Source organism: Rhineura floridana, chromosome 2, assembly GCF_030035675.1.
Source record: "Rhineura floridana isolate rRhiFlo1 chromosome 2, rRhiFlo1.hap2, whole genome shotgun sequence".
Lineage (NCBI taxonomy): Eukaryota > Metazoa > Chordata > Lepidosauria > Squamata > Rhineuridae > Rhineura > Rhineura floridana.
Window position 1 is genome coordinate 43310812 of NC_084481.1, and position 25768 is coordinate 43336579.

Consider the following 25768-nt stretch of genomic DNA (forward strand, 5'->3'; position numbering starts at 1 on the left):
CACACATAGGGTTTTTACATGTGCATGCTTCCTTCAAATGAGCTGTCGCCATGTAGATAGTGAACAGTACAGAGACCATGTAGTATTGGGGTAAAATCTGGGCATATCAGATGCCATTTCACAGTTGAATTAGGTATAATCTAGGTACATCAGGGTATAATCAGGGCATACAGATGCAGTTTTACTGATTTTATATACTATCCGCCAAGTATATTATATTGTGCTTATGTTATAGCACAGTGGGGAGGAGTGCCTGGCTGGGAGTCCAGAGTCTGTGAGTTCAAATCCCAGCTCGTGTCTCCTGGGTGTCAAGGGCCAGCTAAAGATCACCCCCACAGTGAGTGGCTCAGGGTTACGTGCCCTGCCACCTGTGCAGCCGTGGGCAAGCTGCATAGTCCCAAGGAGCCCAGTTGCCCCCCAGCTGGCAGTTGCAGACAAGGAAGGGACTGGCTTGTGCAGCTGTGGCAAGCTGAGCAGGCCCTAGCCAGCTGGGGAGGACTCGCCTCAGAGGGAGGCAATGGTAAACCCCCTCTGAATACCACTTACCATGAAAACCCTATTCATAGGGTCGCCATAAGTCAGGATCGAGTTGAAGGCAGTCCATTTCATTTTCTGTTATAGTAGGCAGAGCCATGAACGTAAATGTGAACTAGTAGGCTAGTATTTACACACACTACATTCCCACACCCTCTCTATCTCCTATCCAGGTAAGTAAGGGCCATGATCAGAGTTCAAGGACACATTCCAGCCAGGCAAAAACACTCAAGCAGGGTGCCAAGCAGGGTTGGCAAGGGGTGTGGTTTGAGGAGAGTCCTGAGGCAAGATAGAGAGGCTGCATGTTCCTGCACCTCCTCTACACACTCTTGTCTTGGTGTATCCCAACATAATGCCTGAAGAGGGGTTGTCACTTTTCTTGTTTGAGTCCTCTGCCATTTCATCCTTCTGTGCAGGTCAGAATGCCCAGTGTGTGCTGAGTCCCATTGAGTTGTGGGCTGGGGTGTGTGTGTGTGTGTAATATTATTGTTAATGCAAATCAAACTGGATTCTCATACCCTCAAATCTCCATGTTACTTAGATTTATTTCAACTCCCAAACATGAAGCCTGTATATGGAATGTTTATGCTCAAAGTAGATTCAGTGTGCTGTAGAAGTTTCTGGGGATATTTTTAAAGGAAAACTTTTTAATTTGGCTATTATTTCCTTTGATTGCTAATACATTGACCTTTGGTGACACCTGCTCCTTGTGCCTGCTGAACTTTAATGCTGATCAGAGTAAAGAACACTATGGTTATTTGAAAAGGCAGGGTGTAATGCATTTCAGATGAACGGTGAAATAAAAGCTATTCAAGAAGGCAGAGGGTTCACTTTGCTATAGCACACTCTATGCTGCTTTTCTTATTATGAGTACGAAAAAAAATGAAATGAGAATAGCACATCTTTTAATTTCCTTCCACCATTACCTCTTGATTTGCATTCAGGTCTCCCAGAAGAAATACCTCTGAATTCAAAGGCTATTTAAACTGCATGGTGTTTAAAAATTGCTGGAAGAGGTTAAGGTACCGTATATTATGCAGTTGACCTTACTAAGAAGCTACGTTAACAATTTAGACTTATAATTTTCTCCAGTTACATTTTGTTAAAATATTTTTTGTCATTTTATTTTTCATACCAAACTCATTATCCCTTCTGGGTACCCCTGCAGGTTAAACCCTTCGATTTTCTCTTAACTTGTTTTGTCAGATTTTTAAATGACATTAAAAATTATGTGAAAAATTATTTTACTAGCAGAGAATTGTCTGGTCTTTTTCCCTTTCAGTGGAGTGAATTATTTTGTTTTGTCTTTTTATCTCCTTTCATTGCAAGAACCTAGCAGCAGACGCCATCCTGTAATACAGTAATACCCAATGCAGTATTTTCAGGATTTATTTTCTTTTAGTCTTGAGGACTGAGTAAAAGTGATCTTTGCCTCTCAGTTAAATATCTTGGATCCTATTAGAATGTCCTACTACTAATACTATTAGGATCCTATTAGAATTAGATTTAAATATTTGCCAGTTGCTAGTGTCCTCTTCCTGGGCACGGTGCTCAAGTGTATTGTAGCAATTCTAAGTATTTTTGGATGAGGCTGATTGTCTGGATTCATTTCAGTTGAGCTTCAGACCCAGGTTTGGTACATAAATTGCCTTGGTTTCCCTGATCACTTCTCTGGGCCAGAGACAGGGGAATGTGACTGTTGATTCTCCTTGACTTCTTAGCATCTTTCAGTGCCATCGGCTATGATATCCTTCTAGACAGATTGTCTATATTGGGAATTGGAGGCATTGTTTTACGGGGGTTCCATTCCCATTTGGACGATCAATTCCAAAATGTGGTGGTAGGCAGGCACTCCTTGACTCCTTGGCATGTACACCTTTGCATTTTAACATCTACATGAAACCACTGAGGGAAGTCACGTAGAGATTTTGGAGTGTGATGCTATCAATATGCAATGACATACCGCTTTATTTCTCTTCTTCGTCTAATTTCGGTGAGGCAGTAGAACTGCTAAAAAGGTGCTTGATCATGGGATGAGACTCAATCTAGATTAAGATGGAGGTGCTGTTAGTGGGTGTTTCATCTACCTAAATGCTATTCAACCTGTTTCGGATAGGATTACACCCTCTGAAGGAACAGATTGGCAGTTTGCGGATGCTTCTCGAATCATCTGTCACTTAACAGGCACAGATTTCTGCTGTTGCCTGAAACACCTTTTACCAGTTTAGACTGACTTGCCAGCTACATCCCTATCTTGACAGAGATAGCATGGCCTCTGTGATCCTTGCTGTGGTGTATAGCTACTTCCTCCAGGAATCATATTCTGAGGCAGCTCAGCGATGCAGACTTAGGAAGTGATACCTAGTTACGTTCTGAGAGAAGATCCATGAACTTCAGGCCTTCTGTTAGAGTCTTGCTGTGTATAAGTCTTTATGCTATAGACAGATACGGGGGCTGCATTCCAGGAAAGAGCAACTAGGACTGCAAGCAGATGTTCCCCATTGTCCGTGATGTAAACTGAAAATGTGGCTTTGCCATTTTGTAGCTTGCAGTTGAAAGCCTATGAGTGCATGGGGTCTGGATCACAGCTATGGGATGAGAGTCTCCAGGTTTCCAGTTAAAAAACATCCAGAAAAGAAACTCACATAACTGAATGCAACTGACCCTTTCCAGATTTGCATCTGATCCCTACCACCCTCACGGCGCCCTATGTTGATTCTATCCCTGTCTGTGCTACAGGAATAATGGGGTGGGGAGAGACAGTGAGATACCACCCTAGTGGGTGCAGACCATGTGCTTAGGTATTAAATGGACAGCATGGTGTCAATTCACCACCAGATGGCCTTGCACTGATTACAGCAAGATTACAACAAATGGAGAACACTCCAAATGCTATTCTTCACTACATCATTCCTCTTTCTCTTTTCATGCTGACTTCTAGCAACAAGAGTGGTTTTTTTAAAGCATACTTAAAATTTGCTTTAAAAGATGCAAATTGTTTCATCTTTGATCATGGATGTTGACATGAAATCTAATGAGGAAAGATATCAATTGTCATAAGCGTTAATTTAAGCTGTTTATTTTATCATCAACATGTAGCTCCTTTGAGACCATGGGGGGTGGCCTGAGTAGCATAGAGGAGAATGCTGTTGTTTCAAAAGCAGCATTAGTTTGATCATTTATAAATTCCTACACACCAGCTGTGTGCCTAGATTATTCATGCTGCCTCAATTAATACCATTACAGAGGAAACATCCTTGGAGATTATGGCTGAAAGGTGTCAGATTACATATTTTTAACCCAGGTTCTGTTTTCCTGAGTTAAACGTAACCAGAAGTTGTGGTATGCAATTTTGGCTAATATACATACTTTTGGAAAGCAATTTTCTATAAAATAATGCATTTTTGTATGCTATTGTCACTAATATATGGATTTCCGTGCATACTTTACTGTAGTACATGCATTTTTATATACATTATTTGGCTGGAGAACTGGATTGCAAAATGTGGATTTTGAAGGATAGTTATGTTTTGGTTAGCATATGTTTTGGAAAGTGCAAATTAGGAAAATTCACCGTTGCATGTGAACTGAATCAAATTTCTCTCCTATTCCTACTACTATGTACCTTCACTTGGGATGGTGAGGGCATTTTCTATTCTGTCTCAGGTAGCAAAATGTCTTGGGCCAGCAATGAGACCTGGACACACCAGCCCTTTCCATAAGCCTGAACTGGCTCAATGAAGATACCTGCTTCTAAAAATTTGGAGGGATCTTCCTTTCTCCAAATCGCAACCAGAAAATCTTGGCCTACCAATTGTATCTTCCCATTTTAGGTTAAGCTGATGACTAAACTCCAGGATTACAGCCTGGTATGTTAAAATAATTTTTAAAGAGTGTGGGTATAGCTCTGCCAGTCATTTGGAAATAGACCGTCTCTACCTGAGTTTAGAAGGGTTTTGATGTATTATTTTCCCCTCGTGCCTATCCCAGCACTCTCCGTTAAACCCATTTGACACAGAGCATGTATGAGTAGGTTGCTGTTCACAGAGTTGCCTCTACTTGGTTGTACAGTATTTGTTTAAGTTGAGGAAGCAAACTAAGCAATTGCTATACAATGTTTCTTGGATTCTTTTGTGGGACTTTTCTTTCAAAAAAGCCATCAAAAGACAAAGGGTCTCTCCAGACAACCTGTTTATTGAGCATTCATCCTGATTTGCTTGCACAAAGTTTATGATGAGATTAGATTATATCTGGTCTTTATTGAGCATTCATCCCAATTTGTTTGCAGGGCTATTATATGATAATGAGCTTTCATCCCGAGTGGTCTTTACATGTTTTCCTGTGCTAGCCATTTGTTTATCCCACAGTTTTCAATGCATTACCCTGTCACTTTACAGACTGTACAATTGATTTTTTTATAAAGTGAATTTGTTGTGCTCAGGCAACAGTTTAACTCCACAAGCCTATAGGTCTGGTGTGTGCTTGAATCGCTGCTGCAAAATAGTGATAGTGTGGAACAACCCAAAGTTGCAGCACATCAATGCAGTAGACAGGAACATATGAAGCTGAGGGAGACCAATGGTGCATCTAGCTTAGTAATGTCTACTTTGACTGGCAGCATCTCTCCAGTGAGTGTTTCCTCGTCCAACCTGGAGATTCTAGAGACTGAATCTGGGGCTTTTTGCATGCAAAACAGGCTTTACCGTTTGATCTGTAGCCCTTCTATGGCAATGCTGTTAAAGATGTCACAGAGAGAAAAGGAGAGTAATTATTGAATACTTAATAGCAAAGTTCAACTACTGTCTACACTGCGCAAGATTGTATCTATAGTAATAGATGGAAAAGGATCAAGGTACAAATAACAGATGCTACCTTTTTAATAAAGGACAGCAAACATTTGTTTCTTGGCAGTTACATTTAATGAAGATAGTGCATTTTATTTACATAAAACATACAACACACTCCTCGTAGCCATGAAATGTAGACCAAGTACAAACACCAAACTGTACTTCCATTACATGCTAAATAAAACAGATTAAAATAATTATTATGGCACAACAACTAACACATAAAGAAATAAATAATTCTCACAATGAATTAACATATCTGTATACTGCCAACTTAAAAGTGCAAAATGATTCCTGAAAATTAGTAGATATTTTGTAAAATTTAAAATCCAGAAAATACGACCTAATCAGCCAAAAAGTGTAGCTGATGTTGAAGGTTTTGGTGTCCAGGAAAATATTACCTTGAAATTTGTGCATATTGTGCTCTTTATGAAGAAGTTTGTTTTTTGCTGCTTTTAGTGCTATATTTTAATCTCCCAAAATCTCATTACTTTTGGTTCACCTGGCATCTTGTAAAATCCTGATTGGCAATTTAAAGAAAAATCCCATAAGAAGTGAAATGTAAACAAGTATATACCTAAGTATTAGGAGACCCAGTCAGTCCTGGGGTTAACTTAATGGCCACAATGCGCTACTGTTGTAAGGCAAATGTGGTTAAGAGCTGACTTTTAAAAAATATAATCTCTTACAGGGAAAGACTTTTAACTATTCTCTGAATGCTAAAGCCATGGTAATTTATTACCATACCTATTTTCTGCCATTAGTTATTTTTGCTACTGAAGCTCATGTGAGTCAAACATGCAAAACCAATGGCAAAAGTTGTCCTTTAGTTTGATAATGGATTCAAAAATACTGTAATTTTGTTGTTGTTATTAGATAAGAGAACCCACATATACATACCTTGGAGATGGCAGAAGTTATAGGTTCGTTATTCACTATTTGCTTTTGGAGTCTCCTCTCCATAATTTCCCTCTTTTTTAAAATAAAAAATTATTTTATGTACAAGACTTTTAGTATGTTTCAAAATTAACTAAAGGTATACAACATCAGTAACCTCCCAGCTACAGCACATGATCTCTTCAACAGCCAACGTCCTCTGCCATTTCTCAGAGATGGCAGGTACATTGTGCGTTAATTACCTAAGATGTTAGAGTCTGTTGTTGCTTATATTTGTAGTGGCAGTGTGGTAGCAGGAAGAGGTGGCATTCTTAAAAAATGATCTTGTACTAGAGAAAAAAGAGGGGGTATAATCACTTGAAACATTTAAGTACGTCGTGGTTCTAGTCGGTGTGACATTTGTGATAAAGTCCTCTGGTTGTCAATCACACTTAATTGCCGAATATAACTCCGGACATCCTGATGGTTCTTATTCGCCAGAGATGCATCAGGATCTGATGAAACAGAAATGATGTGACACTGGTACGCTTAAACTCAAATCTGAGCAGAATATACAAGGCACTCAGGACTTCCCGCAGAATAAAATATAAACATGCAAAGCCAGAGTGACACATTTACAAACCCTTCTCCTCCTTTCGTCCTTTTTAAATTAACCTTGCCATATTATTTCCACAAACACTTGTCCCACAGATTGGTGCTTCATTTAGTTTTTCACTAATACTGGGGAAGCTTAGTTATATTCTTTTATCAGCATAGATAACATTTACAATTTGATTAAAAGGAGTCCCAGAAGTGTATCTTAATTTCTCTAGTAAAGTGACTCAGGAGGCACAGTCCAGCAAAATCTTATTTCAGTGGGATTAGATTGTACCTCTAGCCTAGTCTGTAATTCTAGAATGAGTTCACAGTCTATAACCCATGGCATAGATGGAAACTTATAGTAATAATAATGCACATATTGTAATACTTACTGAAAGGCTGGCTCCAACAGAATTTCACTGTCCTAACAGTTTTTGAAATCATACGCTGGAAGGAATATATGTATATATAAATTACAGCCAACTATATTAAATGTTAAATATCATTCTACACATGGAAAGCAAGTATGTCAGGAGAAAAAAGTTTCAGTCTAGACTTCCCACCTCCCGATATGCTACTTTTCTAGATGCAGGCCTCCTTTAATGCGGGGGCAGATTGATAAATGGAATGTCTCACCTATGTTCTCAAATGGTAAAATATCCCACACATGCTTTTTTTGCAATATTTGTATCTGCCCTTCGAGGCTTTTTTTTTAGCAACAATGGTGAAAATATATTTTGTAAGAACATAAACAAATCCCCATGTGGGATCAAATCAAGGCTCCATCTATTTCAGTCTTTCCCAACATGGTATCTTTTAGATGTTTTAGACTTCAAACCCCATCAGCCCCAACCAGCATGGTCAACGGTCAAGGCTGATGGAAGCTGTAGTCAAAAGACATTTGGAGAACACCAAGTTGGATCAGGATGATCTGGTCCAAGATTGTGGTATGCACAGTGGTCAGGCATATGCTTCCAAGGGTAGGACATGATGACAATGTCCTACCAGATTTAGCTTGTTACTCTTTCAACAAGCCTTTTAAGCTGAGACCATATCCCAGTCTGCATCTGTGTTAGAATTGATTTTTAATATGTTTGTAAACCTTCTTTAAAAAAAAAAAGATGTTTTGAAAACTTAAAAAATTTTTTTTTAAAGATGTTTTGTTTAAAATACATTAAATACATTAAATGTTTTTATGATATTTTAAAGTGTTTTTAGTGCTTTTGTTTGCCACCCTGGCTCCTGCTGGAAGGGCGGGATATAAATAATATAATAAATAAATGTGCTTTCTCTTTTGTTGTCCCCATGTTGTTAACACACATGTCTGTTGGGAACCTGAGTGTGTGAAGCTGCCATCTCCTTGTGAGGAGGGGACCTTTTGCTAGGGATAAGCCAGGTGCTTTGCCCTGAAATGTGCCTAAATAATGTGCTTATAAACCCCACGAAATGCAGGTCCAAACCAGGCTAAAGCAAAGCTTTCTTTTATAGAAAAGAAAGAGAAGAATAGTGATACAGAATTACTGGGTGCGTGGCAGCATTAATTATTAGTATCCTAACCCATTCATCACTCTAAACCAAAGAGATAAAAGGTCCCTACTACTACAAGAAATAACAAGTTACAGATTTACTATCCTAGGCCCATGGGAGTGGGCAGTGGAACATAGCTGATGTGATGTGAAGTTGCTCTGACTAAAAAGCAGGAAGGAATTTCTTTGCCTCAAGGTTTGCACTGAGACACAGACTCCCTTCCCAACCTATGCCCCGAAGTCCTGCACTGCATCCCTTGACAGTGTAGTTACATATGTTGGAACTCAGATCACCATCTTGGGTCTCAAACCCTGCTCTTAAATACACGTTTTTGCTCTTACACAGCAGTGTGAAAAGGAGGGATTGGGGTATGAGGTGACCTCATGCTGTGTGTGTGTTTCCTGCTGACACTCTGAAAAAATAACTAGTTCTTCTTTCTAATGCTGTCTTTGAACAATGGGATTGTTCTGCTGGGCATGAGGGAAGTCTGCCAAGGAAGAAGAGAACATTTAATTCAGGGTCTGCATATTCCTCCAAATACCAAAAAATGGCCCTCACTGCTTGTCCTCATCTCACAGTGCTCAGAAAGGCCAATGAGTCAGAAAACAGGGGATGTGAGGTGGGAAATGGTAGTCCAGAATACTCCAGGGCTTTGTCACCCCTTCAGCTCAGAATGAACCAAAGTGGGGGTTAGCCAGAGCATTCCTAACAAAGTATTTGGCATTCTGAAGCATAATGTTTCTGAACAAGGAGGTATCACTTTGTTGTCATATTTGTTGCCAGATCTATCTTTCATGAATTTGTTTAATCCTTTTTCTGTGCTAGCAAAATATGTTAAATGTATGTACTGAACAGTTCTTTTCTTTTCATTCTTCATTTACCTAGGAGTGTTCTAAAAACCATGCAGAATCAAATATTTTGAAAGAGAAGTTAACATAAAACACACCATTCCCATAGCTGCATCTCCCAAAAGGTATTGTACAAAAGAGAATAATTTCCAGTAAAATAATTTAAGAAAACATAATATAAAGAGTTTAATGAATGTGCCTCTTGCACATCAGATACACTTTGGGGGGTTAATGAGCATAATGGGGCTTTTTTTAGTATGTTCACTTAGGAGATGGTTCCAAAACTGATTTTATGGCATTGGAGATGTTTCATAAGGAAACAGTAGCTGGTTTTCTACGCTCATAATTCACAAGTATAAGGTATAAGAATGAGTTCAAAATTCTGCAAAACAAAACACAGCCAAACTGTTAACTTTGTGTCCCCAAATTAGCTTATGTTTATTCAGAGTGGTTTGGAACTCTTATTACTGGAAAGCTATACAGTACTAAACCTGGATCCCTCCAAAATAGAACCAACCATACAATAAAGTGAATTCTCTGGGTTTGCCTCTTCTCTGTGCCACACACACACTGCAGTTCCAGTTCAGGTTGTATGCAGCCTAGAATAGTGGCAGCAGGCCAGCACACTGTTTGCTAATGCATTCCTACACCCAGGCTCCAATATTGTTATAAATATTCATATGCACCATACAAAAACTACTAAGGGTTTAAATCACATACTTTTATTTTGCATAATCTTTATGTTCCAAAAATGAAAGAATGCTTGCCCTCTCTTTTTCCCCATAAGGATCAGTATGTGAATTCCCTTTGTTCAGATCCATAAAACCTGAAAACCAATATGCACAAATTTGCTAATCCTCATTTCACACCTCAAGGGTGAAGAGTCTCAGTAAAAAGAAGAACCAGTGGTTGATGGCACTATTTTGTTCCGACATGGATGGAGAAGCTTGTGTTGCTGAAGCGCTTTGGAATGGCCTATGGCTGTTTTCATCAAGTACCATGGCAGCAATACTCTTGCAAACCATATTATAGAGAGAGGTGCGCCCAGCTGCACTGAAGCTCTTCCCCTGATACAAGGACTGGGGGAACAACACTTGCATCTTTTCCTATGCCAAGTAGACATGGCCACCTCCAGGAACAAGCTTAGGCCCTCTAGTTAGGTCCCCAGCTATGCACCTACACTTCTCCTTACCTACTCTGCACTTGTGCTATTGCCCCCAGAAACCTTGCTTTCTTGGTCAAGAGAGGAGATGCAGATCTGTAGCTATGTTTCATCTCCATCTCCTGGACCTGGCAGAATACCAAGAAGCTGCTTTGTGGGTAAGTCAAGGCATAAGCAACTGGAAGGGTACTGATGACTGGATCCAAAAAAGATCAGAACTTCTCCTTCCCAGAGTTTCAGTGGCCCCAGCATGAAAAGAGGCACCTGCCAAGACTCCTTCTTTAGCACACCTGTTAAAGTCAGGGAAGCTCTGTCCTTCACTGCCTCTAGCTCTTGTTAGAGAACAACACCGGTGCCATATATTTGACTGCATCATTCCTCCTGCAGAACCCACTAGCCTGACAGCTGAATGACAGCCTTACAGAATTAGACAATGGGAGAAAAACAGTTTGGAAAACACTCACTTTTGGGGGGAAATTAAAGCCAGAGTGGGCTTGATTTTGGCACAGATTAAGGTCCCGTACAGGAGATGAAGCGTTAAACCTGCATCTCCAAGCTGTACCACTTCAGAGTTCAGGTGGGACCTTATAAGACTGAATGTCTTTTCATTCAAAAAAAAAATACCCTGCATACAGAAAACTGGCATTTTTGGGGGGAGGGGGAATCTAGGTTAGAAGTTTTATCTCTCTGTGATTTTTTATTTATTGATTGATTCCCTCATAAACAATTTTTCTAGGTGCCTGCACTTTAGTTTTCTCATATTCAAGGGTCAATTAAAATTTTGCTGTTATTATTATTTTATCAATATTTGCATGGAAAAGCTTTCAGTCATAAGAGTTCCACTGACAGTCTGAAGGTATAGCCCAGCTATTTTTGAAAACCAGGCCTTTGTCTTATGTGTAGACTGGGGGGGGGGGGGCTGCTAACTCAGACGAAAGGTTTCTGAAATCTGTGGTCAAATGCAGACATTCCTTGCAGCCTCTAGAACTGCCACAAGTTGCTCAACATATACCAAATCCATTTGAAAAATCAAAATAGTTTTAAAAATGGGTGTTTTTAAGCGCTACAGTGCTATTAACATGTCATTACACAATCCATTGAGTTGATACTGTATGTAAGATGTTGCCCTCTAGAGGCATAGTCAAAGAACAGGTGGTCTGAGACAGAATTAACAAATTAGAAAGAAAGAAAGAAAGAGAGAAAGAAAGAGAGAAAGAAAGAAAGAAAGAAAGAAAGCTTATTTTAAACTGATGGGCATCAGGAAAATCTGTTTTGTAAGGAAGTGGGACATTTTAGGTAGATCAATAATTGTCTAACCACCGGAAACAAAAGTGGAATCTGCCAGTAACTTTGGCTATTGAGAGAAATTAGGTAGATAAATAATGGTGTTGTGAGAGAACTTGCCACTCTTCACTTGGCAGTATTAGATGAGTAAAACTAACCTACAAGAGAATAGTGAGTTTCAAGGAGATTTTTGTTCTGGAACCATGGAATTAAATTACTGGTTCATTTATTTACCCATTACTTAAAAACATTTCTAAACTGCTTAATATCTAAATATCTCTAAGTGTATACAAAAGTACAACATAGAAACAGTAAAACAGTGTCACAGAAACAGATTTATAACCTTAGAGTCAATAGAGTTTACTTGGAAGCTGTTGCAACTATAATTTCTCGTTGGAAAGCCTGCCTTTTGTATGCCAATGGTAGGAATCCACATCCAAAAAGCAATGGAAAACAGTTTTCAATAGGATGTAGATGATGCCCAGTACTTGCCCTTCATCCTTATAGAGCCATCAAAATGCTTGCATTAAGAAATATACTTTACTTACCATTTTTTCAAAGTTCACTAGATTATCAATGAATGTCTTGTTCCCTTCATGAGTAAATGTCATGTCTGCAATATAAATATAAACTTATATTAGCGGTAATTGAATTAGGTATAAATATGAAGACTTCCAGAATGTGCACAAACTTTCTCACTTCACATACACTATTATCCACTTAAAGCATTTGCTTGTAAAAAATTAGTAACATTTGGAGAGTAATACTTAGATTTATGAAAAGATTTTCTCTTTTTTAGTTCTACAAAATAGAGGGAAAGGGATCAAAAGTCTCATTTGAAATTTCTTGTTTTATTTTATTAATCTTGTTGCATTTCCCCCTCATCATTTGGTTACCTTTTATGAGTAAAGGCATAAATGGAATAACAGGAGATTCCAGTTTAGCTACCGTGAGTCTGTAGGCCCTGTGGTTTCTTGAGGGGTCCTGAGAAAACAAGAAATGGTCAGACCTTTGCAAACATTGGGCAAAATATAAATACTTTGTAGTTACAGTATTTTTGTTTAAAAAATGTAATCTCATAACCCAATTCTTTTTTTAAAAAGATGCTTCTTTCAAAATAAGGATAGTCATCATCCATTTAATTAGCTGCCTACTCTGTGTAAGTTATCTGATCTCAGATGAGAGTGTAATTACTTAACAAAAGAAGTGTTTATTATCAAATGGGAAAGTATGGTTATAAAACAGCATGCTTATCTGAATAAAATTCTTGCATGTTTCTCTTTTATGCATTTGCTGAGTAATCTCTATTAGCGGAAAAACCTTAAATCTGTAACAATAATGCTTGATAAAACCTGAAGCTGGAATATAGAATTTTACAAAGATAGTAAGAGATGATGAAGTTTTCTAAATTTGCCAGACCACCTTTATGTGTGGCATACATTTTCTCAGAATAGGTTCCCTAAGAGTATAATTTATTAGTCATACATGCTTGTTTTTTCAGAGCTATAATGGGATCATAAATTCCTTAAAGTCACACAAGGACACATAAAATGTTGGAAAATAGAGGAATTCAGATCAGGTGATCAGAAACAGAGTGAATGCAGGTGGTGTGCACAGCATTAAGTCTCTATTGCCATTTACCATTAAGCTTTCAAACTCTGCATAGATCTTCTTGAACTTGCTTGGAAGTTTCTGTCAATAAAACAGACAAACATCAAGATTGATTGATCTGATGATAATACAGCAGATTGAATCCCCACGCACAGTTTCTTTAACACAGCCCTGAGATGGAAAAAGACTTGTTCTTTTGCCACACGTTTACAACAATGCAGCAGTGAAAAAATACAGTATGTCTCCTAGCAACCAGATTATAAATAGAGAGACATGAAGCTTGGAGCAGTTTTGGATCTAACCCTGCCCCCAATACCCTGGGAAATCCAGACAGATTTTCTCTTGGTTCACAGAGGTTATGGAGCAGCAAAGCAATCCGCATTCCAGTGTGGATTTCCCAACATTCATTTGGGGGAAGGGGAGGAAAAGACATCTGTTTTTAGGTTTCATGCTGGTCCCGTCTTTAGCATAGCATATTTGACAAATAAATTATTTATTTCTTAGGAGCAGTAATCTGGCTACATTATTTACATCAAACAACCTCAGGCCTCTGCAGTATTTACAGGTCAACCATTCCTCAAGTGTGTAGTTCCGGAAACACTGCATCATATAAATGATTACATACATTCTGAACTAGCTTTGTAACCAAAGGTCACTGTTTTTTTCTCTGGCCTTTGTTATTATTGCTGGGATATTTATGCCGATGACTAAGGGCAGGATCCCACACATTTACAAACAAGTTCTGTGAGCTCCAGGAACTCAGTCCTCCACAGGATCCCAAGAAGCTGCCTTATACTGAGTCAAACCACCAGATCCGTCTAGCTCAGTAGTGTTTACACCCTGCCTGACAGCAGCTGTTCAGGGTTTCAGACAGGAGACCCTCCTAGACCTACTGGAGATGCCAGAGTTGAGCCTGAGACCTTCGCCCTGCAAAGCAGATGCTCTGCCACTGAGGTACTTCCCCACGGCCAGCCTGCTCTATCACGGAGCCATGTCCGTCCTTCATGGCAAACTGCTTTTGAAACTGAGGGGAGTTTCAAAAGCTGGCTGTGATATGGCAAGGGGAGTCAGCAGCTCAAAATGGAAAAAGTGCAATATTCTACTGTGTGACAGTAAGCACCCTTTGTGTGATTTGAAACAACTGCTTGGAGTCTGGCCCGGGGTTCTTGGTCCTTTGCTGCCTCAAAGAAACCACAAATATGACCCAGTTCCAGTGTCACTGTACACTATAATCAATAGTTTGTTGTGAATGGAGAGATCACTACTGCTTCGCTCCTCCCCTAGCACAAGCAATAGCAACAAACCACGGGCTTGGTGTTGTGAACAAACTAGGGATCATGACTTGTTTTGTTCTATGTAAACCTTGAATGGTAAAGCCAAGAGCAAATCTTGATTTCACACTGTAGCTTGTTTGGAGCAAAGCCCAGTGCAGATGTAATGCCAAACTAGGGATTGTGGTTTGTTTCTCCTACTAGGGAGGAGCAAAGGAGGAGTGATTTCTGCATTCCCGGTGAACCATTAAAAGCAGCAAAGTCAACATTTGTAGACCTAGGCTTTATTTAGCACTTACCTCCCATGTCATTGTGAGGCGGCTTACTGCAACGTTGCTTAGTCCCATGATTAAAGCAAAAAAGGAGTTCAAGTTTTTATATTCCTTACAGCTAGAATAAAAGAGGTACATGGTTTGAGGGGGGGCAGAGAAAGAGAAGGAAATTGAGAATGAGGAAAGTAACAGAAATGCTTCTATGAGTCCTTTTGTAATGTGAATGTGTTCATCCTGACAGGCCTTAATATTACACTTAAGCTTCATCATTTGGGGAAAATAAAACATTTTAATGTATTTATTTAACACTAATTCCTTCATTTGCCATTCTAAGCACATTTTCTCAAAAGCAAATGCTGTTCAAATCACCAGGAGTGATTCCCATCTTAACCTATTTAGGATTTGGCTGTTTGGTTTGAGTCCCCAAAGTCACATTACAAGAAATTCTGTCATCAGATAGTCCCTTTTTCTGAAATTCTCCTTAAAAGGCCTCTTCATACCTACTTACACTTTTTTTATTTTTGTTCAAATGATTTATTCATTCTCTTCCACACAGTAAATACTATCATATGGGCATTTCTGGAAACTAGACCAATGCTTCATGCTAAGTTCAGACAATATGGAGTCTCATTTAGCATAAAAGAAAGAGTTCAGCTTTCAGTTTAGAGGGGGGGAAAGAAACATAACCTGCTAATAGACAAAGGTCTAATTCAAATGTTACTTTTGCGGGTACAGAGGAGATTTCCTCATGAGATTCTACAGTCTTCTGATAAATTATATGGCTTTATTTCTGCTCTTGTTTGTTTTAAATGTTGTGTTTGTGTTTTGATACTGCATTTACTGTATTTTATTTTATTTTGCTGCCTCGAAAATCTGTTATGGGTAGCACAAAATTATAGCAAAAAATAAACAAACAAATAATTTTGATTAATCTGGATCATGTCTGGGTAGGGAAAATCACATAGGGGTTTCCCATACCAACTCTACCCCCAATCTGTGCAACTGAAATTTATGTGGGAAATGTCCACATGATGCTAGATGTGCCCCAAGCACCCTTGTCAATGTGGTAGGAACAATTGGGGGCTCACTTTAAACTCCCAATGATTTCCTTGTAGTCGTGTCCTTACCTGCCCATCTGGTGTCACACATGACATCAGGTCTGTGGGGAACAGCCTTGTAGGCCACATTGGGACCTGCGCTGGGCCCAATTAGGCCCATGGACTGGAGGCTCCCCAGTTTAGGGCAAGGGTGGGCAATCTTTTTTTCTATAAAGGGCCATGAACCCATAGGGAACGGCAACTGTGAGCCACCCCTGATGGCGAGCAGGGCAACAGCCAAAAGTCACTGGAGCCCCTCTTTTCTCTCCTTCTCTCCAGAGGGCCAGAAGGATCTATGGGCCACATGATGCTTCCAACTTTTTCTGGATCATGGTGAGTTCATGCATATGTGGGTATGCAAACAAACAATATCACTTACATCCCTGTAGTCTCCTGTGTCTGATCTTCCTGTTCTAACACATCTTCCCTTTACACTTACTGTTTTACTGTATATTAACAAAAAAAGTTGCTATAGTAGCAGTTTTTTTATTGCAAGAAAGAACACCACAACGTTGAAATAACAGAAATAAAATATCATAGTTTACACTTGGAATATCAAGTCTGCCCAAGTGGTTGCATTAAAGCAGAGCCTGAGAAGTTTAGCTATTCAGTTTACTAAAGCAAGCATACAAAAAATACACAGAAGTAAACAGGAGGTTGCCAAACAGGACTTATATGAGATTAATTCTACAGTGATTCTGGGATACTAGCTAGCTGCTTGCCTCAGGCAATACTAATGTTTTTCCTGCTGTTTTCCTCCATTAAAAATAAAGGTCCATAACTGTGTTTTTAAATATATATATATGGAAATTGTTCAAATTATTTAGCTGAGTAAATACATTCCTATTTTGTGCCAATGGTTAGGAAAGGAACTGCTTTTCGTTTTTATCTGCATGTGCTATTGCCCTCTGCTGGACAGAATGTGGAACAGCTCTGTGCAAACAAATTGAAGGATAGAATTTTTTTTTATTGGCTGAAAAAGGGATTCAATTCTCTTTGCACTGTTAACACAGTGGTCCCATACTGTGAGGCTCTGAATATATATAGTGTTGTTGTTATATGCCTTCCAGTCGGTTATGACTTATGGCGACCTTATGAATCTTGTTTGGATGTATTCATAGGGTTTTCACGGTAAGAGGTATTCAGAGGTGGTTTACCATTGCCTTCCTCTAAGAGTCTAAGCCTTTGGCACCTGGTATTCCAGGCGGTCTCCCATCCAAGTACTAACCAGGCCGCTGTTACGTTTTTGGCCAGGGTAAGATTAAGTGGGTACAGTGCATATTTCACACCTCTGCTGTACATGTCTAGTCAGAAGTAATCCCCATGCAATTCAGTGGGACTTACTTCCAGGCAAGTGCATAGGATTGCAGCTTTAATGCAGTTTGACTATACTTACTGGGCTGCTATCTTAATGAACTTCTTTAAGAGCTGGACACGTTTGCTGAGTTGGGAACAAAGACAAATCTCCGTGACTACCCAGAATTGGATTTCATTAAATCTTCGTAAAAACAGATCCAAATTTGCTGTGGTCTTTTTAAAATTGTGCCTTCCAAATGTGTGGTAGACCAGTTCCAACTAGAAAATAAAAAAAGGAGGAGGGATGAATGGCAGGGTTAGAGAAATAATTTATGCTTTAAAAAAAGAAAAAGGAAGAAAGAACTCGCCAGGAAGAAATCACTAGTTTGAAGATTGGATCTTGCTACGTAGCAAATGTTCTCTGGTCTTGCTGACAATGGTTCAGTTCATCACATTTCTGTTCCTCCTCGTCTCGCAAAGCTGATTACATCCTCCTTTTTTCCCTTTGCAATAATAATAGAGTGTATCTGGCAGCATTTGATCATGTTAATAACAATAAACTGAGATATCGATAAGCTGGGATGCGAACAAGCACTTTAGCAGCGCACACAGCACTTTTACTTCTCCCTTCATACGGTTGTGCAAACCAGCCATCTTCCATTAATTATAACTTCCCATTTCATTGTTTATAATTTATGTATTTATTAGATTTATATCCCACCCTTCCTCCCAGTAGGAGCACATTGTTATTGGGAAAATACAGTTTAAAGCTTCAGAACAACCTAGAGTATATGAAAGAGCACAGGATTATGTGCCCCTAACTAAGTTATACAAGAAACATTGCATGGTCTTAAAAGCAGTAAAGTAAGTTTAGGTTTGATAAGCAAGTATTATCATTTCAATTTTTCCCAGAATGCCTATAATTTCCAAAAAAATAAACATTTTCCTTTGGTTTAAGAACTGGCTGAAATTTTATATCTCTAGCTAGAATCATTCTCCCTGATATGCTGTCATTCTCCATTTGCAGTCTGAAGTGATGTAATTCATTCAACCACCTAATTTTGTTGCATATATAGATCAAGCCTCAGCCCAGAAGTGGCACATCTGGTGGGGCAGAGCTGCAACACTAGCTCCCCAGCAGCGGGGTTTCTGTTGCTTACTGGGAGGAAGACAAGGCAAAGCGGAAGGGAGGTCAACATGGTGTAAGCACACGGGCAGGAGTGCTGGATTGGCTCTGCTGGTGCGCCAAGACAGCAGCAACCCCACTGCCAGGAAGCTAGCACTGTGGTTCTGCCCCACTGGGTGAGCCTATGGCTATGTGCACACTAGTTCCTTAAAAACGACCATTTTGCTTGTGTATGGTTTGAAATGAATCTGCACCCAGCTGTACACATCTTTATTGTCTGATTGGAATACACCCAGCCCCACTGCTGGTGTCAGACCTTTTAGGACCTCCCACAGCAAAGCAAAGTGTTTCCATTGCACACACCTCAGTGACACAACAGATTGATTGACCAAACAGTTTGAAGACAGTGTGAAGCTGGCGTGAAGAAAAAATGCATCCAATCTCAAAAATCCCAGATTTTGAATAAAAAGGGTTAGAGCTTGACTGACATGTATCTCCAGATTCACAACACAGAGGTGGAGGTGCACTGAAACCAGTATAATTGCAAGTGTGTCCATAGCTTATGATGGGATAAACATGATTTTTTACCTCATGCACACAGTTGAAAAGCTCCCATTCATAAATTGTCATTTGGTACGCTAGGTCTTTGGAGCTCATGAGTTCAAATGTTCCCACAGTTCCAGTAGATGGGCCTTCTTGTTCCTGTAGTGGCATCTGGGGAAAATAATGATGAAGCTTTCTGTGAACTTTATTATCCACCTGATCTCTCACTCTATGTTAATAGCTCTCTCTCTCTCTCTCTCTCTCTCTCTCTAACATGTGATAGTACTTGCATAAAGTTTATTGCATCCTCATTGGTCATAACATGTAATAAGAATTTTATTTATTTATTTATCTATTTATCTATTTATTATTCGATTTATATCCCACCCCTCCTCCCATCAGGAGCCCATGGCGGCAAACAAAAGCATTAAAAACACTTTAAAACATCATAAAAACAGACATTAAAATACATTTTAAAAAATCTTTAAAAAAAGTTTTGAAAAAGCTTTGAAGACATCTTAAAAATGTTAAAAACATTGTTTTTTTAAAAAAGGTTTAAAAAAGGAATTGGAATACAAGAGTTATGAATTTTCACTAAAACAGAAAGCATGAGTTGGAAAAAGCACAAATATATCAACACACCCATAGATTTATTTTGCAACATAAATGCACAGTGAAATAGATACAGGTGTGGTTGTCAGTTGTAGTGATTTATATGCTAAGTTTCATCTATTATCCTGCAGGAAATTAATAATATTAAAAAAGCAGCCCTAAGACTTCTGAAAGCTCTTCTTCTATTTTGCTTCATATCTGCTGCATTACAAGAGGAAAACATACAGGCACATAGAATATAAGAAGTGAGACCAGTGCTCCATCTAGCTCAGTACTGTCTTCATAATGGCTGGCAATGGCTTTCCACAGTTTCAGACAGGGGACTTCCCAGCCCTACCTGGAGATGCCAGGGATTGAAACCGGGACCTTTTGTATGCAAAGCAAATGTTCTACTACTGTACGTTTTATTCCAAATAGCCCCTTGGACAATTTGGGTGGGAAGGAAACCTGTGCCTTACACATACAAGCTATTTATAGTGCATATCTTCAGACCTCGGGATCATCTAGGGAATCTTCTTTGTTTACTTGACACTAGAGCTTCTGACATAAGAAGAGTAAACTCATGAATAAATATACTATTCATTATCTATCATTTGTTTCCACATGACCTTCACTCACAATTATATTAATTACAGCTATAAGCACATATAAAGTGTGGATTAAATTGATTTTAATTGTTCAATCTTTTATTAAAACAAATAACCATCAAAATGGCATTTTCCATACCATGTAATACAAGTAATGAAGAAGCCATCTGGTGCATAAATGTAATGACATATGAACTAAAGAGAGCGCTAATGCAGCATTGCGACAATGATGCTAAGCAGTGAACTGAAAATCTTCTGTTCAAATTCTGCACAGCCTTAGGCATGCCACTATTCTCTTAGCTTCACCTATGCTCCTCAACCCAATAAGCAACATACAGACAATATGACTTACTTGCAGTTGTAAAGATACTGAGATAATTTATGCAAAACACTTTGGGCTCTCTAAAGACCTGTATAAATGTAAGTATTTCTAATGTTGCAATATTCTATACCTAAATGTTTTAGTTGCTGGGCATTTCTGTCTCTCAGCATGTGAGTGATGCTGATTTGGTGGATTATAAGGATTGTTCTGAACTTGGGACAAAAAGGTTTAGAGACTAGTTGGCATTTTGGTGCCATTAGTAGTTAGGGTTCTAGCTCATTTGAATTTGAATGTAGAGCTGATATCTACAGATCTGTCTAGGAAAAACTATTTATCACCATTTTCAGTGAAGTTATCACTAATCTGAGTTGGCACCTGCCCAGCTATAGGTGAAGCTGTCCTAATTGCTTTTTATTCCACGAGAGGGCAGTACAGTTCATTGCCCATTTTTCCCTTTCCAAAGTTTCCATTTTACAATATATTAAATAAGTACCAATAAAAACTAAAAACTAATGTGTCATTAGTTCAGTGGAGCTCAGTCAGGGCACGGGGCATCCTGACTCTACACTGAATATATTTAGAAAGATGCTACTTAAGATTGGCTTGGATGACATTGTTTAATTAGGTTGGGCCAGTCTGTATAGTAGATACATTTCTGCTAATCTTGCTACTCTACTTCTAAGACCATAGCCCTAGGTGTGTACATATCGTGCATTTAAAACACTTGGTTTCTCCCAAAAAAATCTTTGGAATTGTAATTTGTTAAGGGTGGTGAAAACTGGTGGTGGTTTTTTTTGTAAGCCGCCTTGAGGGCCTTTTGGCCATAAGGCGGGGTATAAATTTAATAAATAAAAGTAATAAATAATTGTAGCTCTATGCAAGGTAAACTACAGTTCCCAGTATTCTTTGGGGGAGGCTTTAAATGTATGGTGCATTTGCAGCCCTAGCAAAGTCAGGGGTTACACATACAACTGGAATGTTTAAAAATGATTACAGTTGCCAATGGCCCAGTAAGAATAATTATCCAGGCAATACATACTATTAGACCATGATAATGTGATCAGCCTTGTAAAGATTTGTTCTAAAAATGAAAGTCTCAGGATCAGGCAACTAGATCTGTACATATGCAAAAGGCCTTTGTATCACACTGTCACATGCTTTCTAAAGGTGGATTCAAACACTGCATGAGCAGAGCACATCTTCCACCCCCCTCCCTGCATTCCCTCACACACACCCAAAACTGCTCCAGAAGATTCCCCAACTATTTGGTGCAGCTTATGAGGGCACAAGGGGGACTGCAGGAAGGGTGGGGGGAGAAGAAGGATAGGTCCTGTTGCGCAAGAGTCTGTTCCACTCTAGCATGGGCAGAGCTTGGAAGTAATTCGTTACTTTTTTGAGGAATGAGTGGGTAATTCCTTTACATTTTGATTGTAATGGAACGAGGAGTGATTTTATTACTTTTGTGGAGTGATTGTAATGTTTCCAGCATTACTTTTGGGCATTACTTGGGGGGGAAGCAGGGGAAGTCTTCTGCTCCTCTGACTTGTGGATGAAATTCATGTGCCTCAAACTGGGCTTCTGTGCAGCGTTGCTCTTCCCTCTGTGCTCTGTGGGTGGGTAGGAGGCGATGAGGGAGGAGGTGGAGAGTGAGATGGGGTGGAGTGGAGAAAACAATTGTTTAAAAAAATGGATGGTGGTGGTGAAGAATGGAGTGAAAGGAAAAGGGAGTCGGAGGGCAAGAACATAGATAAAGGAGGAAAAGGAGGCAGCAGCAGAATGGAGATAAAAGGACTGTGGAGGTGAAAGATGACAACATGTGTGTGTGAGTGTGTGTGTGAATACTGTGTTCGCACTTGGCACACAAAGTGGCCTCCATCACCCTCTCTGGTTACTGTGCAGCATTTGCAGTATTTTAAGTTTTTAGAATCTCAGGGGAAAATGTTTGCTTGAGTGAGTGTCCCTTAGTTGGTGGCAGGGCAGGGTCTGGGAGGTGGTTAAGTGAGAGAGATTATGCTTGCTGGCTGAGTGGGTGGGGGGGTTGCACTTGGTTTGACGTGCAAAGATCTGAGTAGTGGCCTCAGCCTCCCTCCCCACCTCCTTTACCAGTGGAGAGACCACCATTGCTATCTTATGGATAAAAAGAATTATTCTACTACCTCTGTATGTGTGTTTATTTTTAATGTTGTTTTAGGCTATTTAGATGAGCAGCAGCCAAGGCCAGCACCTTGTAGGTGTTTTTTAAAAAAATGTAACTGAAATGTAATTGTAGTGATTACTTTTGAGAAAAAATAATCAGTTACTTTCAGAGCAATTGCAATCGTAATGGCAGCTACTACTTTTTTGGCCCTGTAATTGTAACTGTAATTTATTACTTTTTTAAAGTAATCTTCCGAGCTCTGATACAACCCTAAAGGTTTTGCCTGGCACATTCTAAACACATTTCCTAAAGAGTAAAGGAAATAATAGCCAAAGCATTAAAAATGTGGGTGCAATACAAGCAAACACTTTTAAATCTTACTGATTTCAATAAAAGGCACTTACTTCTCTTGTTAATATTAATGGGACTTTTAAGAAAAGTAAACACACTCCTGGCTGGTTACTGCCTATTACTGTTATTACAAACCAGGACTGAAAGAGCTCCATGGGTGCAGCCATTCTTGGCTGTCTTTCAGCTGCATTTGTATCTACTCTGAAGATTCCCCAGACTTTTTCAGGAGCAAAATGGGCTGCAATGGGAGCTTCTCCCACCACCTCCCCAAGCCCTGACGTACTGCTGTATAGTACGAGGCACACACCAAAACTCTGCCTTATAGCTCTTCGGAATCTCCCAGTGAGGTAAAAAACATAGAAGGCGGCTCTTTAAGATGATAAACGAAGGAAGCCAGGATGGGCTGGCCAGGAACACATTGCCAGCTACATAATGTTTACATTTCCATTTCTTTCTTTGTGACTTTTATAGTTGAAACAGTTGCAATCCAAAACTATCTTTGCATCTGAAGCCATGGCAAGGCTTCCATTTTATGGTTCCCACGGAATACATTAAAGTCTACAGAGTGGCTCTTTAAAAGCCAAACAAGAGCCAGCATCAAGATTTGGAGCAAGCGAATTCATGCTGACGTGGCCGGGCAGTGAAAGCTGCTCTTAATGAAGTTAAAAGGAACAAAAAGTACATTTTAAAAAAAATCTAGGTCTACGAAAGTGGACACCCTGGGAGGATGGCAGGATTACTTTATTAGAACTTGTAAACATTTTGAATGTTTAAAGGAAGCCAGACTTTCTAATGAGAATAGTAATTTTAGTTATAGAGCCCTGAGAGGTATAACTTTAGAGAATTTGTTCTTTGCCTACACAATATACTAGCCTATATAATGCTTTTTAAAATACATACAAACTTCTTTTTACATCAACTACATTAAAAATAGGACAAAAATATGCTCCCATGCCACAAAACGTGGGTGGTTTTATTCTTCTGTCCCTTTTCCACAGAGAATATGGGGTTTGAAACTTGACCCATTATCATCCCCCCGGCAGCAGACTGACTGCTGTTGCTGCTTCCAGAACCAGGCTTTTTAGTCAGACCTGCCATGGGTAGTGGGTTGCTCACCATCAGGGCAACCCTAAAGGTGGTTACACCAAAAGGGAGTCTTCCCTTTGGAGTCATCAGAAGTACATCACTACCCTAATACTGTATTTTTGCTGGCTCCTGCCATTGTATTTTGTTTCTATGGGGAGGAACATGTGAGGCCCTATGGCTAGGTTGTATGTGAATGTGGAGGTACTGATTTCTACATCTCTCTGCATCGAGAGCCTGATATCACGGTAGCTTTTTGTCCCTTGGGTGAGATATGAGGGAAGTGGGTGGTCTTTATATGAGATATATAAGCAGTATGTACATTTGTCTAAATAAATTAAAAATCTTGGTCTGAATCAAGGAATAACAATGTTCTGCTTAAAGATATATATTATACTACCCTTTCTTATAGTTATGTCTTAACAGCCCTTTTGCCAATCCTGTGCTTTGAAAATCTCCAGTGATAGTTTGCTGAAAAGCTAAAACAGAAGAAATATTCAAGCTAAAATATTTATCTTCTTTAGCTAAAATCAGGAGTACTAAGCACAGCCTCTGATTTGAAATGTTTTCAGAGACCAGCATACTTACATACCAGTGAGTCAAACTGGTCTCGAGGGCAAGCAAAGAGACGTCCATTAATACTGAGCGTTGTAAACACTGAAAAATCATTTGGTTTGAGCACCACTTTTTCTGTAAACAAGAAAGCATGGGATATAGTATAGAAAATGTACACCAGTTATCACAACAAAAGTAAGTTGTCATTGGAAGAAAACAGAATGGATGTCTGTGGTGGAATCACATGTCTACGTTCACCATCACAATCAATCTATCGTGGTCCTAGCATATTTGGCTTCTTAAGAAAAATCACAGTAGGTCACCAATCAAACTTTTTTTTAAGTGTTTTGCTTGTATTCATAGTTCAAAGCCAGCCATGGGATTTGATCTTTCTCTGTAAAGATCTTCAGGTGCTTTCCAAACCCAGCATATCCCCCAGTCTCTGTCTGTGTTCTCAGCTATGGCTGGGTCTTCTTCTAGACATGACCAATGTCTTACATTGAGCTGTGCTGTCATTCCACTGGAACTCAAATCTCCAGCCATCCTGCATTTAAACTGTCCCTAACATTAAGTGTAGGGCGATGGGTGAGTCTGCTTGCCTCAGACTAACTTGGAAACAGGAAGAAGAACTTGGATCATTTGTCAAGCTCTTCAGAGCAAACCCTTAGGAAAAACAATGGAGAAATGCCTCCATTTCTGCTCAGGTCTGTCTGTGGGGTCTTTGAAGGACTGCCTCTGGAAAAGCTAGGAATGGCGGGACCTGTAGGGTAAGATGGCACCTTAGGGGAATGGACTTTTGGCTCCCACACCTGGATTTTCTGGGGCAATGTCTTCCACACTAAGGCTGTGCACCTACCATACATTTAAATCATATATAGTTTACCCCTCACAGAGCTCCAGTTCCCAGCATCCTTAACTACAGTTATCAGGATTGTGCTTTACCTGTATGGTGTGTACACAGCCAACATCTCCACTGCTAGAACTAACTATGGGAAAAAACTGCTTTGAAAAGCCCACCCCTTGCCAGAGATTCTTTGGATTAGAGGCCTCTGGTGCGATGGCTTTTTGACACGTACCCCTCCGCCAGTTTTTCTGGAGGAACCTCTTCAGAGCAGCCCCCTGGAAAAGCAGCAGAGAGATTTCTCCATTGCGTTGCATGGGGGATTGCAACCTTGGGAAGATTGGGGGTGGGACTAAAAGTCAAGCCCCTGCAAGCCTAAGAGAATT

General features: G+C 39.6%; 1 protein-coding gene across 7 annotated transcripts in view; it reads right to left on the minus strand.

The window, feature by feature from the left end:
• Window positions 1-5500: 5500 nt before the first annotated feature.
• RAPGEF4 (Rap guanine nucleotide exchange factor 4) overlaps window positions 5501-25768 on the minus strand; it is a 245757-nt gene continuing 225489 nt past the window's right edge. For 6 of the 7 annotated variants that reach the window (XM_061608471.1, XM_061608470.1, XM_061608473.1 and 3 more), the window contains 9 exons: window positions 24579-24676; window positions 18940-19065; window positions 17326-17504; window positions 14860-14950; window positions 13320-13370; window positions 12575-12662; window positions 12227-12291; window positions 7250-7304; window positions 5501-6772 (listed from right to left, as the gene is read on the minus strand). In XM_061608471.1, the coding sequence (XP_061464455.1) occupies window positions 6645-6772; window positions 7250-7304; window positions 12227-12291; window positions 12575-12662; window positions 13320-13370; window positions 14860-14950; window positions 17326-17504; window positions 18940-19065; window positions 24579-24676 (881 nt within the window). In that variant the 3' untranslated portion in view covers window positions 5501-6644. The remainder of the gene's footprint in view (window positions 6773-7249; window positions 7305-12226; window positions 12292-12574; window positions 12663-13319; window positions 13371-14859; window positions 14951-17325; window positions 17505-18939; window positions 19066-24578; window positions 24677-25768) is intronic. The other variant, XM_061608472.1, reaches the window with a different exon arrangement.